Below are 19,491 nucleotides of genomic sequence, written 5' to 3' on the forward strand. Positions count from 1 at the left end.
TCCTCTGTAGCTAAATTATGCTCTCTCGTGTAGTATTTGGAAGTATTTAATTTTTGTTCAGACAGGAGTATTATCATTTTGGGGAAAATATTTTTTATAGCCTAATTTGGGCTAAATTATTTTGATTTATCAGGGGGTGCTGCTGCACCCCCACCACCCCTACTTCCTGTGGCGATGTTTGCCATACATGATTTGTTTTCTGATATACAGTATCATAGGGAATGGATGGACATCCACAAATTAATACATACCATACGAAACGTAACATATCATACTAATTTCAGCGTCCCGGATTTACGTTTACCATGTTACATCTACTCCTGAATCCAGGTTGGATGAGTCCCTTTCCCTGAACAAGAGGGGGCTGTAATATAGAATATATCCATATATGGTGTCTCAAACTGATTGCAGAAACCTTCCAGAACAATGGCAATTTTCTTTGGATGTTTTCTTTGGATTTTCAAATACCCTTGCCCATTTTAGAATACATTGTCTATGTTGAGTTGGAGAACAGAATGTACAATGAAAGCACAGATCTCGAAATGACCCAATCTCAAATGATTTGTGTAGCCAAGCAACTATAAAAGTTGGTCAATACAGCTGGCAGGACTTTTATTATTTGCTCTATGTGAGTTGGATAGGTTGGCCTAGATTGGTTTGGGGATAGATACTGTATGTGTTATTGAGATGATAAAGGATCAGTGTGGCCCATCAGGCAAATAGAGTTGATGACCACAGGATAGCTACTTGAAGGTGGTGTCCGTGACCATACTGTATCTTTCCACAGTAAATGACTGATAGTGTTACCATTTTGTTACACTTTCAGTAAGTGTAATGTGGAAAGACCCATCTGTGCTTACGCATCGTTTGGCTAGACAATAAGTTGGAAAAACAGAAATGTACTGCCTGGCACCCAAGCTACAACTTCAACACTGAAGAATCCAGGATGCAAAACAAAAGCTGCCAAAGTTCAGACATCTGCCATAATGAACATGACTGTAACAAAACAGACAAAAAAGTCACACGATTTTTACGACATAAAATGGTCCCCTATCAAATTCACACGGCATGACCTTAATCGTAAAAAAATGAGATCAATTGACCACTTAACGATACCCTCTTGACAGCTCCTAACAAAGCACAAGGAACTGCTCTCTCAGTTTACAGCATTTACCATAACTCATGACTAATTATCAAGGAAGTCATTAGACTCAGAAATGGAGTCAATAAAATGTACCACTATGTCATTGTGTTTTCCCAAGGAGTGATCAATCATTTTTTACATTTCTCATACTGAGATACCATACTGCACTGACTTTTTGAAGAACACACATTAGTTTGACTTCCAAGTCTTAAAGCTTACTGGTATGCATTAAACAACAAAACCCAACTACTTAATGCTTTGTTGGGGATAAGGATGAGCTAGAGCCTGGTTTCCAGATCTGTTTGTGCTTTTGCCAACTCCTCAGCCATATGGTGTGAAAACAATCTTTAGGAGTTGGCTAAAGCACAACCAGATCTGGCGACCACACTAGAGTTAGACATACATACATCTATACTGTAGATGAAAGTCTCATTGAAAAGATCCATGATTCAACAGTTCTGACCATCATGTATCTGGGATATCTGTCAGTCAGTTTCAGGACGGAATGGGGTCCAACCAGAGTTGAAGGTCTACATCTACATTTGGGCAAAATGTCCTTGAATCTCCCGTACTGCACCATCCCCAAATCTACACCTAAGCCCAGTCCTGGCTGAGGAGGAAAAGCCTGCCGCTCCAGATTGGACAAGCTCAGGTCTGGCCTTGGTCAGTATGAATGGAGTTCAACTCCCTCTCTCATGATTGTTTACTACTCAATATCTCCTGTATATGTAGCCTTTCTCCTACACATCCCAGATCCAACTCTGCTGAGTTATCCAGTGCTTTGATGAGAGAGAAAAAAACTGGCAGGCCACTCTAGGCTTTAATCAAAACAGTGTTTAGAGAGGCCAAGGTTAAGTCAGTGCTTGGCCTCCTTGATGACCAGCCAAGAACACCTCCTTGACATTACGCTCAGCACAAACTGGGAGTCAACTCCATTGATTTGAGCCATAATACAAACATGTATGTAAACTGTATTTTTCCTTGTTGCTGCACCCCTATTGGCATTATGGGTTTCTTCCTGTACGTTTCATTTATGACAGGAAATGTGCAATGCGATTGCTTCCACATATCAGATTGGTCAACAATGTGGGAGTATGAAAGGATAACACAGCCCATTGACTAAACCACCTATCATGTCTGATGTATTATACACTATTCATCCCAACACAGACATACAGTAACATGGGGGAAGGAATTGACTAACCTGGGCATTCCTGGCCATAAATCAATGTGAAACCATATGTAGGCCCTCCTTCACAAGGCACTCCTTCATGTAGATATAAAGTAGAAAGCTTTTATCAAAGTTGGCTACATATTCTTCCATGAAGGTGTAACGAAAGACAAACACATAGGCCAATACAGCATGGCAACATCGATACAGATATTAAATTTGACTACATCACTGCTAAATGCTGGTTTTGGTTAATAATTCAAGGCAGAAGTAGGTCATTCACTCAGGTCATAAAAATTAATAGAAACATACTCTAAATCTGTAGGCTAATCAAAGGTCAATTATCAAATACATCACCACTACAATGACAACATTCACAGAAATCAACACATACTCCTACATGTAAATGCATAGAAATGGAATACAAGGCAATGTTATGTCTGACTATAACCTGGGGAAGCGCTTTAATTCCTCAAACAGTGTCTGAAGAGGAACTGACAAGGTGTCAACTCACCAGTGCATATACATTTACATTTACTGTGATGCAGCCTATGCAAGTCAGAGCATTAAGAGCCAATTTATGCTTGATCCGAAAATGTGGTCGGAGACTCCGTATAGAGGGTGTGACGCAATTGCGGAGCCTCCGGAGGCACGCAGAGGCCAAATTGAGCTCCATACCACATCGCCATGCACCCCCCCCTAATTTTGTAACAATGCGGAGGGCTCTGTATAGCGCCGCATTGATATGATTGGTTGACGGTAGGTTGGGGCGGGAGGTCCACAGAGCTGTTGTGAAGGAAGTTATCAAGGAAGTGAGTTGTGTTTATACAGGACCTCCCGCCCCCACCTACCGTCGACCAATCATGTCAATGTGGAGCTATACAGAGTCCTCCACATTGTTAAAAAATTTGGGGGGGGGGGGGGTGCATGGCGATGTGGTATGGAGCTCGATTTGGCCTCCGAAAGCACCGCATTTGCGTCACACCCTCTGTACGGAGCCTCCGGAACGCATTACCAGAGCAAGCATAAATTGGCATTAACTTTACGCGAGCCAAATAGCCTATACGTCAATCGCCAAATGCTTCTGGGAATGGGCAGAAAAAGTTAATGTTGATCCATTGAGGCAAAAAGGACAATTTGAGTTGAATTCAATAACAGAAAAGCTGTGAAATGGAGAGTTGAAACTAAAGAGAAGGGAGGGCCAGAAAAGTAATGTTTGGGAAAGCTTTGATGACGTGGTAAAAGAGGATGATAGCAGTGTGTGTGATGATTGTGAGACGCTATACAAATTCAACAGTCACAAGATGGGGACTTCAAATAGGCCTATTGGTACGTCAAGGGAACTGTAGCCTACTGTTCAGATGAGTTAAATGCAAACTGAAATCTGGACACCAACTGTAGATCTATAACCTCTCACCTAGCCTTAATATTAACCCCTGCAGAATTAAGCATTTCTTGCAGTAAAACGATATACCAAATGTACATTTTGACTTGTGAACAGGAGTGGATAAATATTTATTTCCTTCAGCATCTTGAGAGAATGTGAATGCCCAGTTAGGGACGTCTGTAGAGGTACTATCTTGATCAGTATCACAAAAGCTGATAGTATTTCAACCACATAAAATATGCATCCAAGCCAAACAAATATTATCAGATAACATGTTGGGTCATTTTTCACAGCTTTCTATTTCCTTACAACTGGTCAAACTGGAATTTTGCACAGAAAATCTTTCCAGTTTTTTGGGGGGAGCTTTCGCATTTTCTCCCCGGTGCCTAAATGTCTTTGCTCCGTGAAAGATACAGAGATGACAGAAAACTTTACCGATGTCGACTAGGTTGAAGCATTCATTCTATCGATTTATGACATGAAGTGCTTTTGAACGGGGTATGGTAGTAGGTGCCAGGCGCACCGGTTTGCCAAGAACTGCAACACACTCAAAAGTTTCCAGTGTGTATCAAGAACGTTCCACCATCCAAAGGACATCCAGCCAACTTGACACAACTGTGAGAATCATTGGAGTCAACATGGGCCAGCATCCCTGTGGAACGCTTGACACCTTGTAGAGTCCATGCCCCGACGAATTGAGGCTGTTCTGAGAGCAAAAGGGAAGGGGGTGCAACTCAATATTAGGAAGGTGTTCTTAATGTTTTGTATACTCAGCGTATAATGACAAGAGAAGCTTCAAGTATCTAATTATAGACAGTTGACTAGCAAATCCAGAGCTTGGGGAATACAAGGTTCTATCTGCAAAAAGATGGATTCTGAGAATTGGCATTAAAGTTCCAAACCCTCATTGGTTTGAATGGCATCAGCAATTTTTTTCTTGTATTCTTTTGAACTTAACATGAATTGGAGTACTATATAGGTAGAGACCATTTAACAGAACATGGCTAAATCAATAACTCATTTTTGACAAAAATGCAGATAGAACCTTAGTCTTTTTGACTATAGTTTTTGAAATAGCCTACCAAAATATCAGAAATAAGCAGAAACATATCTACACTAGGCAACAACAAAAAATCCTGCACCCCCTATCAAAAAATCGTTCCACCGTCTCCAACTGTAGCCTACAAAGCATTTTCTATATTTGTGAGTTTGGGTCGAGGCCTCAGATTTTCACTTCATCACAGTCGGCGGTTGCAGATGGGTTATTAGCAACTGCGGGTGGGTGGCAGTGAACAAACAGCTGACCCACGCACCATTAGCACACAAAATGCATCTCTGACCAACACCACATAGTCCCAGTCATGGGACAGAAAGAAACACAAGGACTGTAGGCCCTAATGATAAAGACAATGCCACCTGGTGGCAAAGCTGTGTATGGCAGCATAAAGATATTGCTGCCAAACAGACTTAACCAGTCATGATGTAAATTCAGCATAAAAATGCCCAACAGACTAACAGTATTCCTGGCAGTGAAAGTATTTGCAATCAACAATACACCCACAAATCCCAGATAATGGAAAAGTTAAGTGTATACCTCATGGAAAAAGTGTAAAACACCATTAGAACAAACCACATAAGTGTCACACCAAAGTCAACAAAAGATCCCGATAACAGCATTTATTGTTTATCCCTGATCAATTATAAATTCATTGGACAGGTACAGCCCTGCAAATCATTACAAGAATCTGGAACAAAATAACAGGGAAGATAACGTCAGCTACAAATTTGGTGTGCTGACCAAAAAAATAAAAGGATCCAAAAAAATGGTATGATGCGAATCATATCGGGGGCAAGATTTTGATGTAGTGTTTTGTAAATTCTCTTGTAAACAATAGGCATACATTAAAACAATATAGGAAGTAACAAATGTTACCCTTGAGACAAGGAATTGAACTGTAGACTGCAACACTGGTTGGCATGATTAGGCATTTACAGAACCCTAAAGCAATAACATACCCTCCTTGACAGGTCCCATAAATGTCATTAACACAAGGTTTAAAAATAGCCACAGACAACATCTCTGCTCCATACAGCCAACCTTTTGTCCCTACTTGTGTGTTTACAGTGATAACGAGGTATATAAAAGGTCAATGTCTTTATTTGCTCACCCCTCGGCCTCCTATCCAATAAAAACAGATCATGGTTGTAGTGGTCAGTCATTGTTCCCTATGATATTGCAACATTGCAGTCATTCAGCCGTGTTTCATGATTCTGTAAGACAAAAAGGGGCATCAGGAAATAAAAGGATAAATAAAACAGAAAATAGAATATAAAAAAAAGAGTGATAGCATTTCTAGCAAAAGGCCAGTCGTGGCTATGGAAGAAAATGCAATTGTTCATCATAAATAAATTAAAGATAAATTGCAGGACTGCAAGAATTAACATAATTAAACGATGCATTAGACACATGCAGAGAAATTTATATTTCATTTAGACAATGTGTACGTCCACAATGGCACCCTATTCTTCTATGGGCCCTGGTCAAAAGTAGTGCACTTTATAGAGAGCCATTTGGGATGCACAAAGTAGTGCACTTTATAGAGAGCCATTTGGGATGCACACAACTTCTTTGCAGACAACATTTTCCAGGACTAGGCACCCCATTCCTCATAAAATACCGTTGTGGTACTGCCAGCACACCAGAAATGTCTAATGCTTTGGGTTTGTTATAGGTATATGGGTTAAATTTAAACATGATCACTTCCTTACATGGTTTCCAGGCTGTTTCAGTAACGGGAAGAAATATTCAGCCACTTTAAATACACGTAACTTTAAATTTAAATAGTAAAGCAAAGATGCTAAACAGGGTGGTGAATTACTTAACACGTTTATTCCTAATTTAACTGTTAATACATCTCCTTAAAACAACCCACCCCCCCCCCCCCCCCCCCATGTCCTACACGTGATAACATCCAGGAGATAATGCTAATAAAAAACTCCACAGGCACAAACCACCCCATCCCCTCACATCCCCTCCCAAATGAGACCATGCCATCCAAACATAGGGCATCCCAACCAAAGCCCACCTTCCCACAACAACCCATTGCTCAAGATATATTCAACCCCACCAACCCACATCTGCATACGGTAGTATCCCCAACCCAACCCAACCTGATCAACACAACACATCTCTTTAGAAAGCAAGTCAGTTTGTTTCAAATGTCTTCCATGATCCTATGGGGTAGTTTAGTTTATTCAGTGAAATAAATGGCTCAAAGTGCTAATCGGATTCTTTTAAGGAAATAAAATAATTGAGGAGGAAGAAGAGGGGAGAAAGATGAGGAAGGCCATTCCACAGCTGTCCAACAGCAACCTCTATTGGCCAAAGAATAGCATCACTATGTTCTCCTTAAACAAACAAGGAAAACTATTTACTCCCAAACCCACCCCCCCTCACACTTCCTCTACCTCACCTGGCAGTTCCCCAGAATGATTATAGCTGTTATTATACATGTATATATATTGTTATAAATATATATGGCCCTTATTGAAAGAAAACATGGGTTTCACATTGACAAGAAAGTACCATAATCTCTATATAGCTAAGTGGAAAGTGTTCTCAGTGTAAGTGAGCTGGCAGCAGTCTCCATTATTTGTTGCACTCATTAACCAAGGTATAAAACACAAGAAATAACCAAACAAAGCATCCTCTTTGTAGTTGCAAATTTACATCTCTAAAATGAGTGCTCACTGCACTACACAATTTCCTCCGTCTACACTTTTTCCTGAGTAATACTTTTATCCTTGTAACAGACAATATCATTATTTATTTTTTGCCATTTCAGTTCTGGGCTATTCCCTGCCGCCATCATTGTTATTCTCATTATTATGCTAGCTACAATTGTAAGGTTGATTGCTAAAACCCTTAAACTCATGGGAGAAAAAAACAAGCTCATTGCTACTGTGTTGTTTGCTTTAAAAAGGTACTTTTCATTCTAAGGATTAACGAGCAGACCAAAAATGACACCAAAAAAATGAAAACGGACTAAATACATAGATATTTGCTTAAAAAATATATCTTAAAAAATTGCATTTGAATAGGCCTTGAAGACCAGTCCTGGGGAGAGGGGTGGGGCACATAAACATAGCGGCAGTGTAATAATTATAATAATTATTAAAACTTCACTTAATAAAAATAAGAATAAAATAGGAGCACTAAAAAAAACTGAGGACAAAACATGAACCTCCAACAGAATGCTGTCCCCTCCCAGGTCCTCATCTGTAGCTTTGGCTTGTTGGGGTTTTGGAACCTGTACTTACTGCCTCATTGACGTCGGCTAACAAACTAGTATACCCTGAGAATTCGGAGAGTGGCGTCCTTATCCTGTGGTCCACCTCCCCGCTAGAGTCAGTGCCGTATGACAAGGGGCCGCGGCTGGCCGACTTGAACTGGGATCCAAAGGCCTGGGCAAAGTTCTCGATCGTGTAGGAGCCCTTGGAGGGGTCCAGAGAAGCCAGGTCCTGCGAGTCCTTCTGGCTGCCCAGGTCAGACGGGCTGATCTGGTAGGAGGAGGGGGAAGAAGAGGAGTGTTGCTTGTCCATCTGGTCGGTGAGCTCCTGAGAAGGGGTAAGCTGCTGGTGGGTGGCAGGCTCCAGACTGTTTAGGTGGAAGCCGTGCTGCGGAGAGGAGCCCGACAGCATCGCAAAGTGAGACTTTGGCACGGAGGAGGGCAGGGTGGGAGAGGCCACAGGCTGGCCGAAGCCACACTCCAGAGGGGACGTAGTGTACACGTGCTTGTCTGAAAAAAGCATGTTGCGTTGGTGGGTGCCGGTGAAGGGCCCTGTAGCTGGGGGCCCGGGGCCCAGGGGGAAGCCTGTGTTGTGGCTGGTGCGCTCCAGGGCCTGCAGCAGGAAGCGGGAGTACTCGTGCATGATGACCGTCTTGTCTCCAGACGGGCTGGGGGAGTCTGCATCGTGGCTCAGGTCAGAGCCGTCTGCTGAAACAGGGTGCAGCGCCACGTGCTGGTCACTGAGGTCAAAGTGCACGTCGTGGTGCGAGCCGTCTGGTTTCTGGGTGTAGTGGTCTAGCAGGCTCTGCAGCACCTCGTCAGGGATCCCTGACCTGTCCTGCTTGTCCACGCCCATGGGGGAGGTGTCTAGCAGACTGAGGGGCGTGTCGCTGTCCATCACGCCTGAGACCACCCCCTGGATAACCGACTGCTGGGACGACAGGTGACCAACGTTGACCTCATAATCGTTGGTGCTGCCCCCTGCCAGCCCGGCCCCTGATGCTGCACTGTTGGTCGCGTTCAGGTAGCGTCTCTTCTTGAGGAACTGCATGGCGTCGTCGTAGTTGCTGCTGGTGGGGCCCGATTTGGCCCCAGAGCCCTGCATGAGGCCCATCCCGACCATCCCCACACCCCCACCCTGCTCTATAGGGCTCTGCTTGGCCTGCCCCAAGCCCTCCTGGTCCAGGGCCTTGCGGTTGGCCTTCTTGAAGGCCATCTTAGGGGCTCGGCCGTGATGCTCGTGGTGCATACTGGGCCCTGGCGGAGTGGACGAGGACACTGTGTGATTCTCCACGCTGTAGTCATGGAGACTGTAGCCTCCCGACGGCGCTCCGTGGATGTGTGCTCCACCCAGCCCTCCTGCTGCCGCCGGCGCCGCCGCTTTTTTCCTCTTGCGCTCCCCTCCCTCACCAGAGTTTTTAGACTTGCCCCTCTTCCGGCCCGAGGCCCCAGCGTTTCCCTGAGTGATTCCGTAGCTGCCCTGCCCCATGTCCTCACAGCCCAGGTCCAACATCCCGGGCTCCAGACCCTTCTTTATGGCTTCTCCACAGGTTCGCTTGTGCTTGAGTAATCGGTCTGTCCTGGAAAAAAACTGCAGGGCAGGGAGACCACAAGTAGGGTACAGATTGTAAACAGCAGAATGGGATAGACACAAAGACATTTCATTCAAACTGCACTAACATTTAACACTACTAAATCCTGAGAAATATAACTTGTCAGGTCATGCCTCATGCCATAATGGAAGTGGGCATATTAGGATTTACTTTATTGTCCCTGAGGGAAAATTTGTCTTGGCCATTCAAAAGTGCTGCTGCTTCCACATAGAATTTCACAGGTTAAAAGCATACATACATCATAACCACCGTCCTCCCAACACACACACATCATCATATTTCAGTAGGGTTTCCATGAGGAGGTCACTAACCTGTTGGCAGGTCTCACATCTATATGGCTTTTCTCCACTGTGGGTCCTCTTGTGTCTCTCCATGTGGTATTTCTGAATGAAGCGCATGTTACACTGGTCACAGCAAAAAGGCTTCTCTCCTGTCATGGGAAACATCACAGAAAATCTAAAGATTTGTCTCATTGTGTCATCCAACTATTGGTGCATAAAGGTCCTTTAATGTGTGTGTCGCTCACACGTCATTAGTGTGCTTGACGTGTGTGTGGGATGACACATTCCACTCACCGCTGTGGATCTTCTCGTGCCGCTGTAGTAGGTACTTCTGGATGAAACTCATGTTACACTGGCTGCACCTGAACGGCCTTTCACCTAAGGCAACACCACTTTAAGTTAAATCCTCTGTGTCTGCCTACTCCATTCAAAACTAATACGGCACTGGTTTCATTTAAAAGTTTCCTACAGTGACTAACACACAATAACTATTCCAAACATTTCTGGAGATCTTTTTGGTTTTATAATCTAGTGAGAAACTAACCGAGACCATACAGAATGCTAGAAATGAACAGACATTTTTATCAGTGGCCTAGGTACCTGTGTGAATGAGGACCTCCCATAACAAACATATTGTCTGTCTATTCAATTCAACACAAATACTGCACTTCTTTCATTAGTGAAAGTGAAAAATGTTCCTCAAGAGATCATTTTTCATTAAAAAAACTACCAGATAAAAAATGAGCACAGTTGATCAGTCAGTAGGGGCCTGGGTACCTGTGTGGATGAGGACGTGTCTGCGCAGGTGGTAGGAACTCCTGAAGGATGCGCTGCAGTGCTCACAGATGTGGAGCTTCCCGTTGGGCCACAGGCTGCCTCCATCTGCATCAAGCATCATTGATTGCTGTTGGACAAAAGGAGGAAGAGGGGGTCAATTCAACTACCAAATTCAATTTAACTCATTCATTTAATGCATGATTGTTTCACTGAAGATAGAAATTAAGGTCAGGAAAAAAAAATACTTAGATGTAATGGATGCTCAACTATTGAAAAATGAAACAATGGATTCCAGTGCAAATTTCAGTGAATGAATCTTATCTAAACCAAGATAACGTAGGATGCATATCAAACACATACAACTTGAATAGAAAGGACAGTTCACACACCTTAGGATCTCCACGTTTTCTCCTGGGCTTGCCCTCCTCACCATTTGACCTTCGACCTCTCCTTCCTGAGGACTCCTTTCCTAACCGACTCGGCAGCTGGGAGGATGACAAAAGGGAGGCGCAGAGCGAGAGAGGGAGGAGAGAGAAGACGGACAAATAAATTAGCACTTGAGAGAATGTGAAGAGCCTAGTTCAGTCACACATTCCCAAAAACACAGACTCATGCAGCATCTAGTGAAAGCTCATTTGAGCCATTGCAGAGGGCTGCCTTGGTGAGGTGCCAGAAGGTAGAGTAATAAACCACATATTTATGGCTCCCTCTGTTCATCTCTCCTGACACAGTTAAGCTGTCATTCAAAAGGGAGAGCTGCTGTTCATTTAGGATGCATGCCAAATGGCCTATATAAAGGGAATAGGGTGTCATTTGAGACACACTTAGTATTCTATAGAAAAGGCCTACTGTTGATTAACTAGCGGCTCAAGTCTAAATACAGACTCATCAATATTCAGCAGGTTGTTCACCCACTATGAAGAGCCATCTTCAAACAAAAGGGTCTGTGGTTTAGGAAATGGGAGGGGCACTGGGATTCATTGGGACATTGATCCCCCCTCCCTCATTTTAATTACCCCCCCACTGCCATTTCAATTACACTTTATTACTGTATGGCTTTGTCTGAAATGGCATCCTATTTCCTATATCAACCAATCATTGTATTAGATCAGGGGTGAGGCTAGCCAAAACAAACCCGTCTCATGTCCTCAAACAAACGAGCGCAGGCCCAGTGGGCTCAAAATGGCTGCAAGCTCACATGCATGCCATTATCCTGACTGCACTCCAAATGAAACTACTCCTAACTGTAGTAGGGAATCGCCTTTTTGAGGGGAGATTTTTTTTTGTCTTCCATTCTCCTCATTAATATAATCAGAAATGTGTACGGATAATAACAAAAAAATCCTTACACAAAAGGTGTATCCGACTACTGTAGTCTGCCGCCATACCTGCTGCTGATCATCTCAAAGTTAATGTAATGCATTCTCTAAGATGTCCTTGGATAAACTATTAAACCATATTTAGTGAGCAGGAAATGATGTCTAGCTTTTCAATGAGCATGCCAAGTGCTGCCTAGTAAACTCTGGAGCCTGGCTATTGTTAGGCAGAGAGAGAGCGTGTGTGTGTGTGTGTGTGTGTGTGTGTGTAGAAGACAATGTGTGAGTGCAAGCTCAAACAAGACGACCGTGTCCTTGCCAATACGTTTCCATTCATACTGAGAGGCTCAATGACAATCATTTTGGGAGGGACATATTCTGCATCTGATGCCCTAGACTTAGGTCACCATTACTAAATCCTCCCTCTCTGCCCCCCCCCCCATTCCCCTTATCCATCAGTCTTTGGTGAGATTGGCTATTTTACAAGCCCGCACCCCGAAAGGCAGGTGGACATCTGACCAACCAAACCTCCGGAACATTTTTTTTACCCATGTTCCTCCTTGTACATTTTTAGTAATTTAGCAGACGCTCTTATCCAGAGCGACTTACAGTTAGTGAGTGCATAAAAAAAAAAATCTCTCCCCATACTGGCCCCCCGTGGGAATCGAACCTACAACCCTGGCGTTGCAAGCGCCATGCCCTACCAACTGAGCTACACGGGACTTGTAAATATAAATGTCATACTTATTTTTTAACATAACAAAAGAGGGAGATTTGGTGTGGGTTAAGGCCAGGCACCATAGGCTGAAATGACATTTTTGCATTTACCTATCCATTTTTGAGATTTGTTGGTATTTTGGTCCATTAATATTAGTATTTCCCCAAAATCTACATAAAAATGTCAAAAACTAGATGAAAATGTATATTTTCTTTAGTTTATCATCCTAGTCATCAAAATTTGTATTAATTTTAACCACTTTCAAATGCACATACAATCAATTCAAAGTTCACTACATTGAATTACACAATTTAAAAGCCTATTTCATAGAGAATACTACAAACTGGACTATTTAGTAACTTACTTTGAAGAGATGGTGATTGGGTCTAAATAGGCATTTGGTAGCCTAATTTCACTGTACTTGTCTAACTGCCATTCACCGAAAGTCAGACTCTTCCCACTAGCCAACTCATTTTCCTCAGCTTCAGAAGCATCTGCCTTCACCAAAATCTGTATGGTTATGCTTAGATACATTCGCCAGACTTGCCCAGAGGAAATTGTTGATATCTTGTCTATTTTTTCTTCTAGGTAAGATCTTGTTTGGAAAAATTTGCCAAAAATACTTTTTACGTACGTCTATGTCTTTAGTATTTTACAGATAGAAAAATGAAAAAAGTATTTACCCACAATCTGCTCTTGACAAGTCCGGTCCTGGAGTGTCTTAAAATTAAACCAAAATATTTAGGCTGACTTCATCCAGTGTCCAGATAAATGGATTTGTGTGATATGCAATCAAGTGCATATTTAATGATCCATTGCCCAATTTTCATATTTTAATAAAATGTCTGAAAATGTGTAATACAAAAAAGTAATTTGTGTCTACATCCAACTGGTAAAAGTTGATTGTGATACAATTAAGATTAAAAAAAAATCCCTATTAGGGTGTGGTGCCTGGCCTTAAATTCTCTGGTGTGAAGAACAACATTACGGTCTGGTTTCCCGGACACAGATTAATCTTAGTCCTGGACTAAAAAGCTCTTCCAATGGAGAATCTCCATTGAGAATGCTTTTTAGTCCACGACTAGGCTTAATAATAATAATAATAATAATAATAATAATATGCCACTTAGCAGACGCTTTTATCCAAAGTGACTTACAGTCATGCGTGCATACATATTTTTGTGTGTGTATGGGTGGTCCCGGGGATCGAACCCACTACCTTAGCGTTACAAGCGCCGTGCTCTACCAGCTGAGCTACAAAGGTGTGTATGGGAAACCATCCCTATTAGTATCAATGTATCAGAAGGCCTTACGTTGCCTAGGCTAAGGTCATGCACCAGCAGGTTCTGGTGGTTGCCCATGGACACCTCCAGGAGCTCTGTGCTCTTCCCCAGGCCTCCAGGGTACAGCGGCAGACGGTAGTCATGTTCTGTCATCTTCTCCTGCTTGATGTCCATGGCATGAACATAGTCCCCCACCCCTCCATACCCCCCCAGGCCGCCCACCCCGGCCATGCTGCAGTCTGGAGAGTCCCGCTCCTTCTTCAGGATCATCTCGTGGGGGCCTGGCAGGTCCTGCATAACGGACTGGGCGGCCAGCCGGGTGAAGCTGGTCACAGGGGGCAGGTGACTGAACATGATCATGCCAGGGGAGAAGTTGGAGTCCATGCTCCCATTGGAGCGCAGGAAGTCATTACCTAGTTTGTCTTGAATGATGCTCATGATGAACTTGGTGGTGGTGGGCGGGTTCAACTACAGGGAGCCAACCGGAACCATCCTGGGAAAGAAAGAGCAGGAGCTGAAGTACAATGCAATACAACGTTATTGTCCATATGTTACAGCGAACGGATGTGTTTTTTGCTCTTTTATTTAACTAGGCAAGTCAGTTAAGAACAAATTCATATTTACAATGACGCTGGGCCAATTGTGCGCCGCCCTTGGGACTCCCAATCACGGCCGGATTGTGATACAGCCTGGAATCGAACCAGGGTCTGTAGTGACGCCTCTAGCACTGAGATGCAGTACCTTAGACCGCTGCGCCACTCAGGAGCAAATGTGTTTATCTCCCCAGATAGCATACATCGCATAGACATAGTTGAGAGGAGCACAGGGTGAAGCCGCAGCACTCCCGGATGAGTGGGAAGGAAACATTAACATCTGTGTGGCCTTTTCATCAGTGATCTATGATGGTTTGTTTTTGTTTACATGTGCTGCTGACACCAATTATCATTAAATAAATTCTGTCTAGACAGGCAGTGCCTGGAAGAGCGGCATTGTTATGATGGGCTGTCCCTGAGGAATCAGTCTCATGCCCTCTGATCTCCCCATCAAGTGCTTAGCCGGATTAATAATGAGGGTTTGTGGGTCAACAACACACAGCCATGGTCTGGAGTCTGACTTGTGTGAATTATGGCATCCTAAAAACAACAGGGTGAAGTATTAGGCTACTTTTAGAAAGTCTTCAGTCAACCTCAGATGCAGCTAAATTAACCTGGGTATAAGGTATAGCCTATAATATGCTAAACCCTGACATCCTACGAGGAGAGAGCAGAATGAACCTGAAGCTGCGTGTTAATCTGTCATCCTATTTAAGGACTAGGCTAATTAACTAAAAAGAGGCGAGAGCCCAGTTAGGTTCGACAGGTAGTGGGAAGGTCAATTTCTGCATTTTATTCTGTGACTATGGGTCGTCATCATCATAGGACACCCATCGAACAAGAGCTAAAGTTAAACAAAGATAAGAGACCAAGCAAGAGTAGCCAGTCCTAGCCACTGAAATACTCTATCAAGAAGCAAAATGATACCATGGGTATAATGCAAAACGTTGGCTCTGTAATATACTTGTGTATAGCTACAGGAAGTTTAGGTAGATCTCACAAGATACAACTCATACTGTTAAAAATTAACAATTTTCTAAACTAACTAGCTACCATCATACCATGAAATTTGAGATGACTGAAGTTAGTCATGTCTCGGCTGCTGTGCTACTTTATAATGCCACGAGGAATAACAGAGGATTCCAAAAGGCAAAATCAAAATGGAGTTTTTAGAATGAGAGGAACAACAGCATCCAAAAACCAGTGCATCACACCTTGAGGAAAACATCAGAGGCACTGATGTAGCCTAACTCGGGTGAAATAGCTATAAACAAATATTTCAAGCAGCAATTTCATAATTATAACATTATCCAGACTACCATTACCTAGCCAATTTCTTTTATTCAGGTGAATGGCTTTTCAATAGTGTGTTTTCATTCACAAAACACAGTTAATTTGAATAGCTTCACATTTATCACAAATAACTTAATCGTGTCTCTGAACTTCATTGTCTCCACCAGCATTGCTAGCTAGCATTTTACCTATGCATCCATTGCATTGGATGCAACTTGCTAGCATGCTGATACCAAATAAAGCTAACAGCTAGCTAACAAATGCATAGGTAACATGCTAAAGCAAAATGGTATGTATTGTAAGCAAGCGTTAGTTGAAAATTAAAATGTCTTCAGTGTTCAAAAATAATGAAGTGCGCGACAAATCGGTTCCCAGAGATAAACTGTGATTTATTCATCGAGTGTCACTCACTGGGGCTAGAAAGACCGCTAACTAGCTAACTACTGCTAACGTCTGGCTAGCCACCAAGCAATTAGCCATTTGGCTAACCAGCCTGCCAGGCCCTTTGTGATACAGGATCATGCAATTATTAGCTAATATGGCCATCAGCATAACAGTAATACTCGGTAAAAATAAATTAGACCATATACTGAATTTAACATTACACCAAACATGTGATGATCTGACGTTCTCGCCTGACGTAATCCTACATCGATTCCAAGTTATGGAATTCATTCTAAAATAATTTTGATTGACAAATTTGCGAGTCGGCCTTTGCACTCGCAAGCGATTTCAGACAACACGGTGTGTCGTCATTCGTCAACATATTTCGAGCACTTCATTTAAAATTTTCGGTTATGAAATAGATAATACCTGGCTAACTAATTAAAACAGTTGATAAGGTTAATATATACTACTTGAACCTCTAACAGACATTGGGTGAGGACTGAACGAAAACATAACTGAGCATTTTGTGCGACGTACCCATAACAAATGGCCCATGCAACTCAAGCGAACAATTGATGCTCGGCTCCAGCAACGGTATGCTAGCTAGCGTTGCGCTTTGTTGTCTGTCCCACACTCTTGCCGGATTTTCCCATATTTAAACTCGCCCAAAATGTATATTTCCTTTTATCTTACCAGTGCATGACCACCAATAGCTCTTTCGGCTGGTTTATTTCACCTTTGGTCGTCTGTTTCAATCTTTAGAGCCCAAATATTGTTCTCCCGCAGTGGCTGTATTCCTTCATTTTGTCTCAGCGCGGGGAATTATGGGTATAGCGGACGGGTCCTGCTAAGAGTCATAGACGCACGCTTTGATCTGGGCAGGGGAGCACTGTGCCGGGAATAAACACGCAGTGCGGAGACATATGCGTTATCATTTTGAACAACGTACACCAAATTCAACAGAAATATCAGTGTAATTTGGTTAACTGAAGGTGCTGTGCTGTGCCATTTCATTCATGTTAGCATAACTGATAGGTCTAATGTTTTTATCTTTATTTAACTAGGCAAGTCAGTTAAGAACAAATTCTTATTTACAATGACAGCCTACACCTGATTGGCCGGTTGTGATACAGGGGGTCTGTAGTGACGCCTCAAGCACTGAGATGCAGTGCCTTAGACCGCTGTGCCACTCGGGAGCCCAATGTCTTTTAACTACCTAAACCAGATTAAATTTATAATAAAAATGTTAGAATTTTATGAAAACGCTGTCATCAGTTTATAAAAGGGTTTGTGATTAGTTGTAGTTGCCTATGTGGAAATCAAATATGCAAAAAACATAAATAATAATGTGCAATGTTCCAGGATACCCATTGATTCTTGAAGAATGTACATGCCTTGTGAATTTAGTACAACTGTCTATCATAAACCAAAATCTAAAGTCGCATTACTCCATTCGTTGTTTAGCCTATGTTCTACCTAACAAAATGGTAGGGTCAGGCTATTGAAATTACAGATTGAGTATTTAACATTTAGGGTAGACTATGCATCCACAATATCTAATTAGTTATTTACTGAAACCTAGGTAAAAAAATTAATAAACTATTGACAGTGTGAATAATGGTTTCTTAAAACTATGTTCCAGCCTTGAGGATATTTCGCCTCCCTCATTGTGTACACGTTTCAAAACTGTGACTGTCCCCCTGGGTCCCAATTACTGAAAAAAATAGGACACCTCACCATCTCTTAAAAGTGTACATTGATAGAGCTCTGCTATTCAATGCTACTGTGCTGCATGGATATTGTGGCATATCTAGCACAAAATAAATAAATTCCTGAAATAGCTTCAGACTAATTAGTCACAGTGGTCTGGTCTCCTGTGAACAGAGCGACCCTTAAAAACAAGTAGTGGTCCTGAAAATATGAAAAGAGAATGAAAGAGAGAGGGAAAGAATAGCCTACTAACAACACACATCAAACTAGCCAAGGGAGGAACAGTCATTAGAGACGTTCTCTGAAGTGATGCGGCATCTCTGAATTGGATATGAATAAGTGCCCCATAGATCTACTGGCTGTGTGAATGAATGTGTATATATCTAACCACCACTCATCAGACTATATCCCCCTTTTCCTCTGGCCTCAGCCTGACTCCTAATTGCCTGTGTTAACAACCCAATTAATTCAGAGGAGAGCATAATTGAAATGGAGACGGTATGAGTTAATGCAGAGGGTCAGTGGGTTGCCTTTTGATGTGTGCCCCACTGCCCTCCCCCGTCTTCTTAATATATTCCTGATAACAACCCATATTGCTGACAGCAGCTGTATATTTGAACTCACTTCTCATCTCAAAGCGTTTAAATATGCATTAGGACTTCTCTAATCATCAAATTCAGCAGTGTGACACAATGCTAGGCTGGGGTGCATATGGCTGTTGTGGAGAGATCTATGGGATGATCAGAGATTAGATGGTGATAATGTAAAGATATGGGCATACATTAAACATTCCCCTCCATTAAACAGAAAGTTCATCAGGGCCACTGCTTGAAGATATACACTGAGGTGATCAATGTGGACGTTTGGTTGATTTTTATCATTAGTATGCATAGCAAGACACCTCTTTAACAATACTACCATACTCTACTACCACATACTGTGAGACACACTCTGGGACCAACACCCTCTATCTCTCTCGCACACACACACACACACACACACACACACACACACACACACACACACACACACACACACACACACACACACAGGACCACACTCTTAGAAAAAGGGTTCCAAAAGGGTCCTTCGGCTGTCCCCATAGGGGAACCCTTTTTGGCTCCAAGTAGAACCTCTGTGGAAAGGGTTCTACGTGGAACCCAAAAGGGTTATTTACATTTTATTTGACACTGTTATCCAGAGCGACTTACAGTTAAGTGAGTGCATACATTTTCATACTGGCCCCCCGTGGGAAACAAACCCACAACCCTGGCGTTGCAAGCGCCACACGCTACCAACTGAGCTACAGGGGTCAATGGTGTAAAGTACTTAAGTAAAAATACTTTAAAGTACTGCTTAAGAAGTCTTTTGGGGTATCTGTACTTTACTTTACTATTTATATTTTTGACTACTTTTACTTTTACTTCACTACATTCCTTAAGAAAATATTGTACTTTTTACTCCATACATTTTCCTTGACACCCAAAAGTACTTGTTACATTTTGAATGCTTAGCAGGACAGGAATATG

The 19,491-nt window shown here is 42.6% G+C and overlaps 1 protein-coding gene across 1 annotated transcript; it reads right to left on the bottom strand.

The window, feature by feature from the left end:
• Positions 1 to 5,353: 5,353 nt before the first annotated feature.
• Positions 5,354 to 17,055, bottom strand: LOC311103640 (zinc finger protein 281-like). Its single transcript, XM_084145246.1, has 7 exons — positions 16,946 to 17,055; positions 14,010 to 14,472; positions 11,052 to 11,147; positions 10,663 to 10,789; positions 10,180 to 10,263; positions 9,916 to 10,034; positions 5,354 to 9,582 (listed from the first exon to the last, which is right to left on the bottom strand). Exons 2-7 carry the CDS (start codon positions 14,415 to 14,417, stop codon positions 7,978 to 7,980), a joined length of 2,439 nt encoding a protein of 812 aa, XP_084001372.1. The 5' UTR covers positions 14,418 to 14,472; positions 16,946 to 17,055; the 3' UTR covers positions 5,354 to 7,977.
• Between the last annotated feature and the right edge of the window lie 2,436 nt (positions 17,056 to 19,491).

This window comes from Coregonus lavaretus, assembly GCF_964263955.1.
Source record: "Coregonus lavaretus genome assembly, chromosome: 28".
Classification (NCBI taxonomy): Eukaryota; Metazoa; Chordata; class Actinopteri; order Salmoniformes; family Salmonidae; genus Coregonus; species Coregonus lavaretus.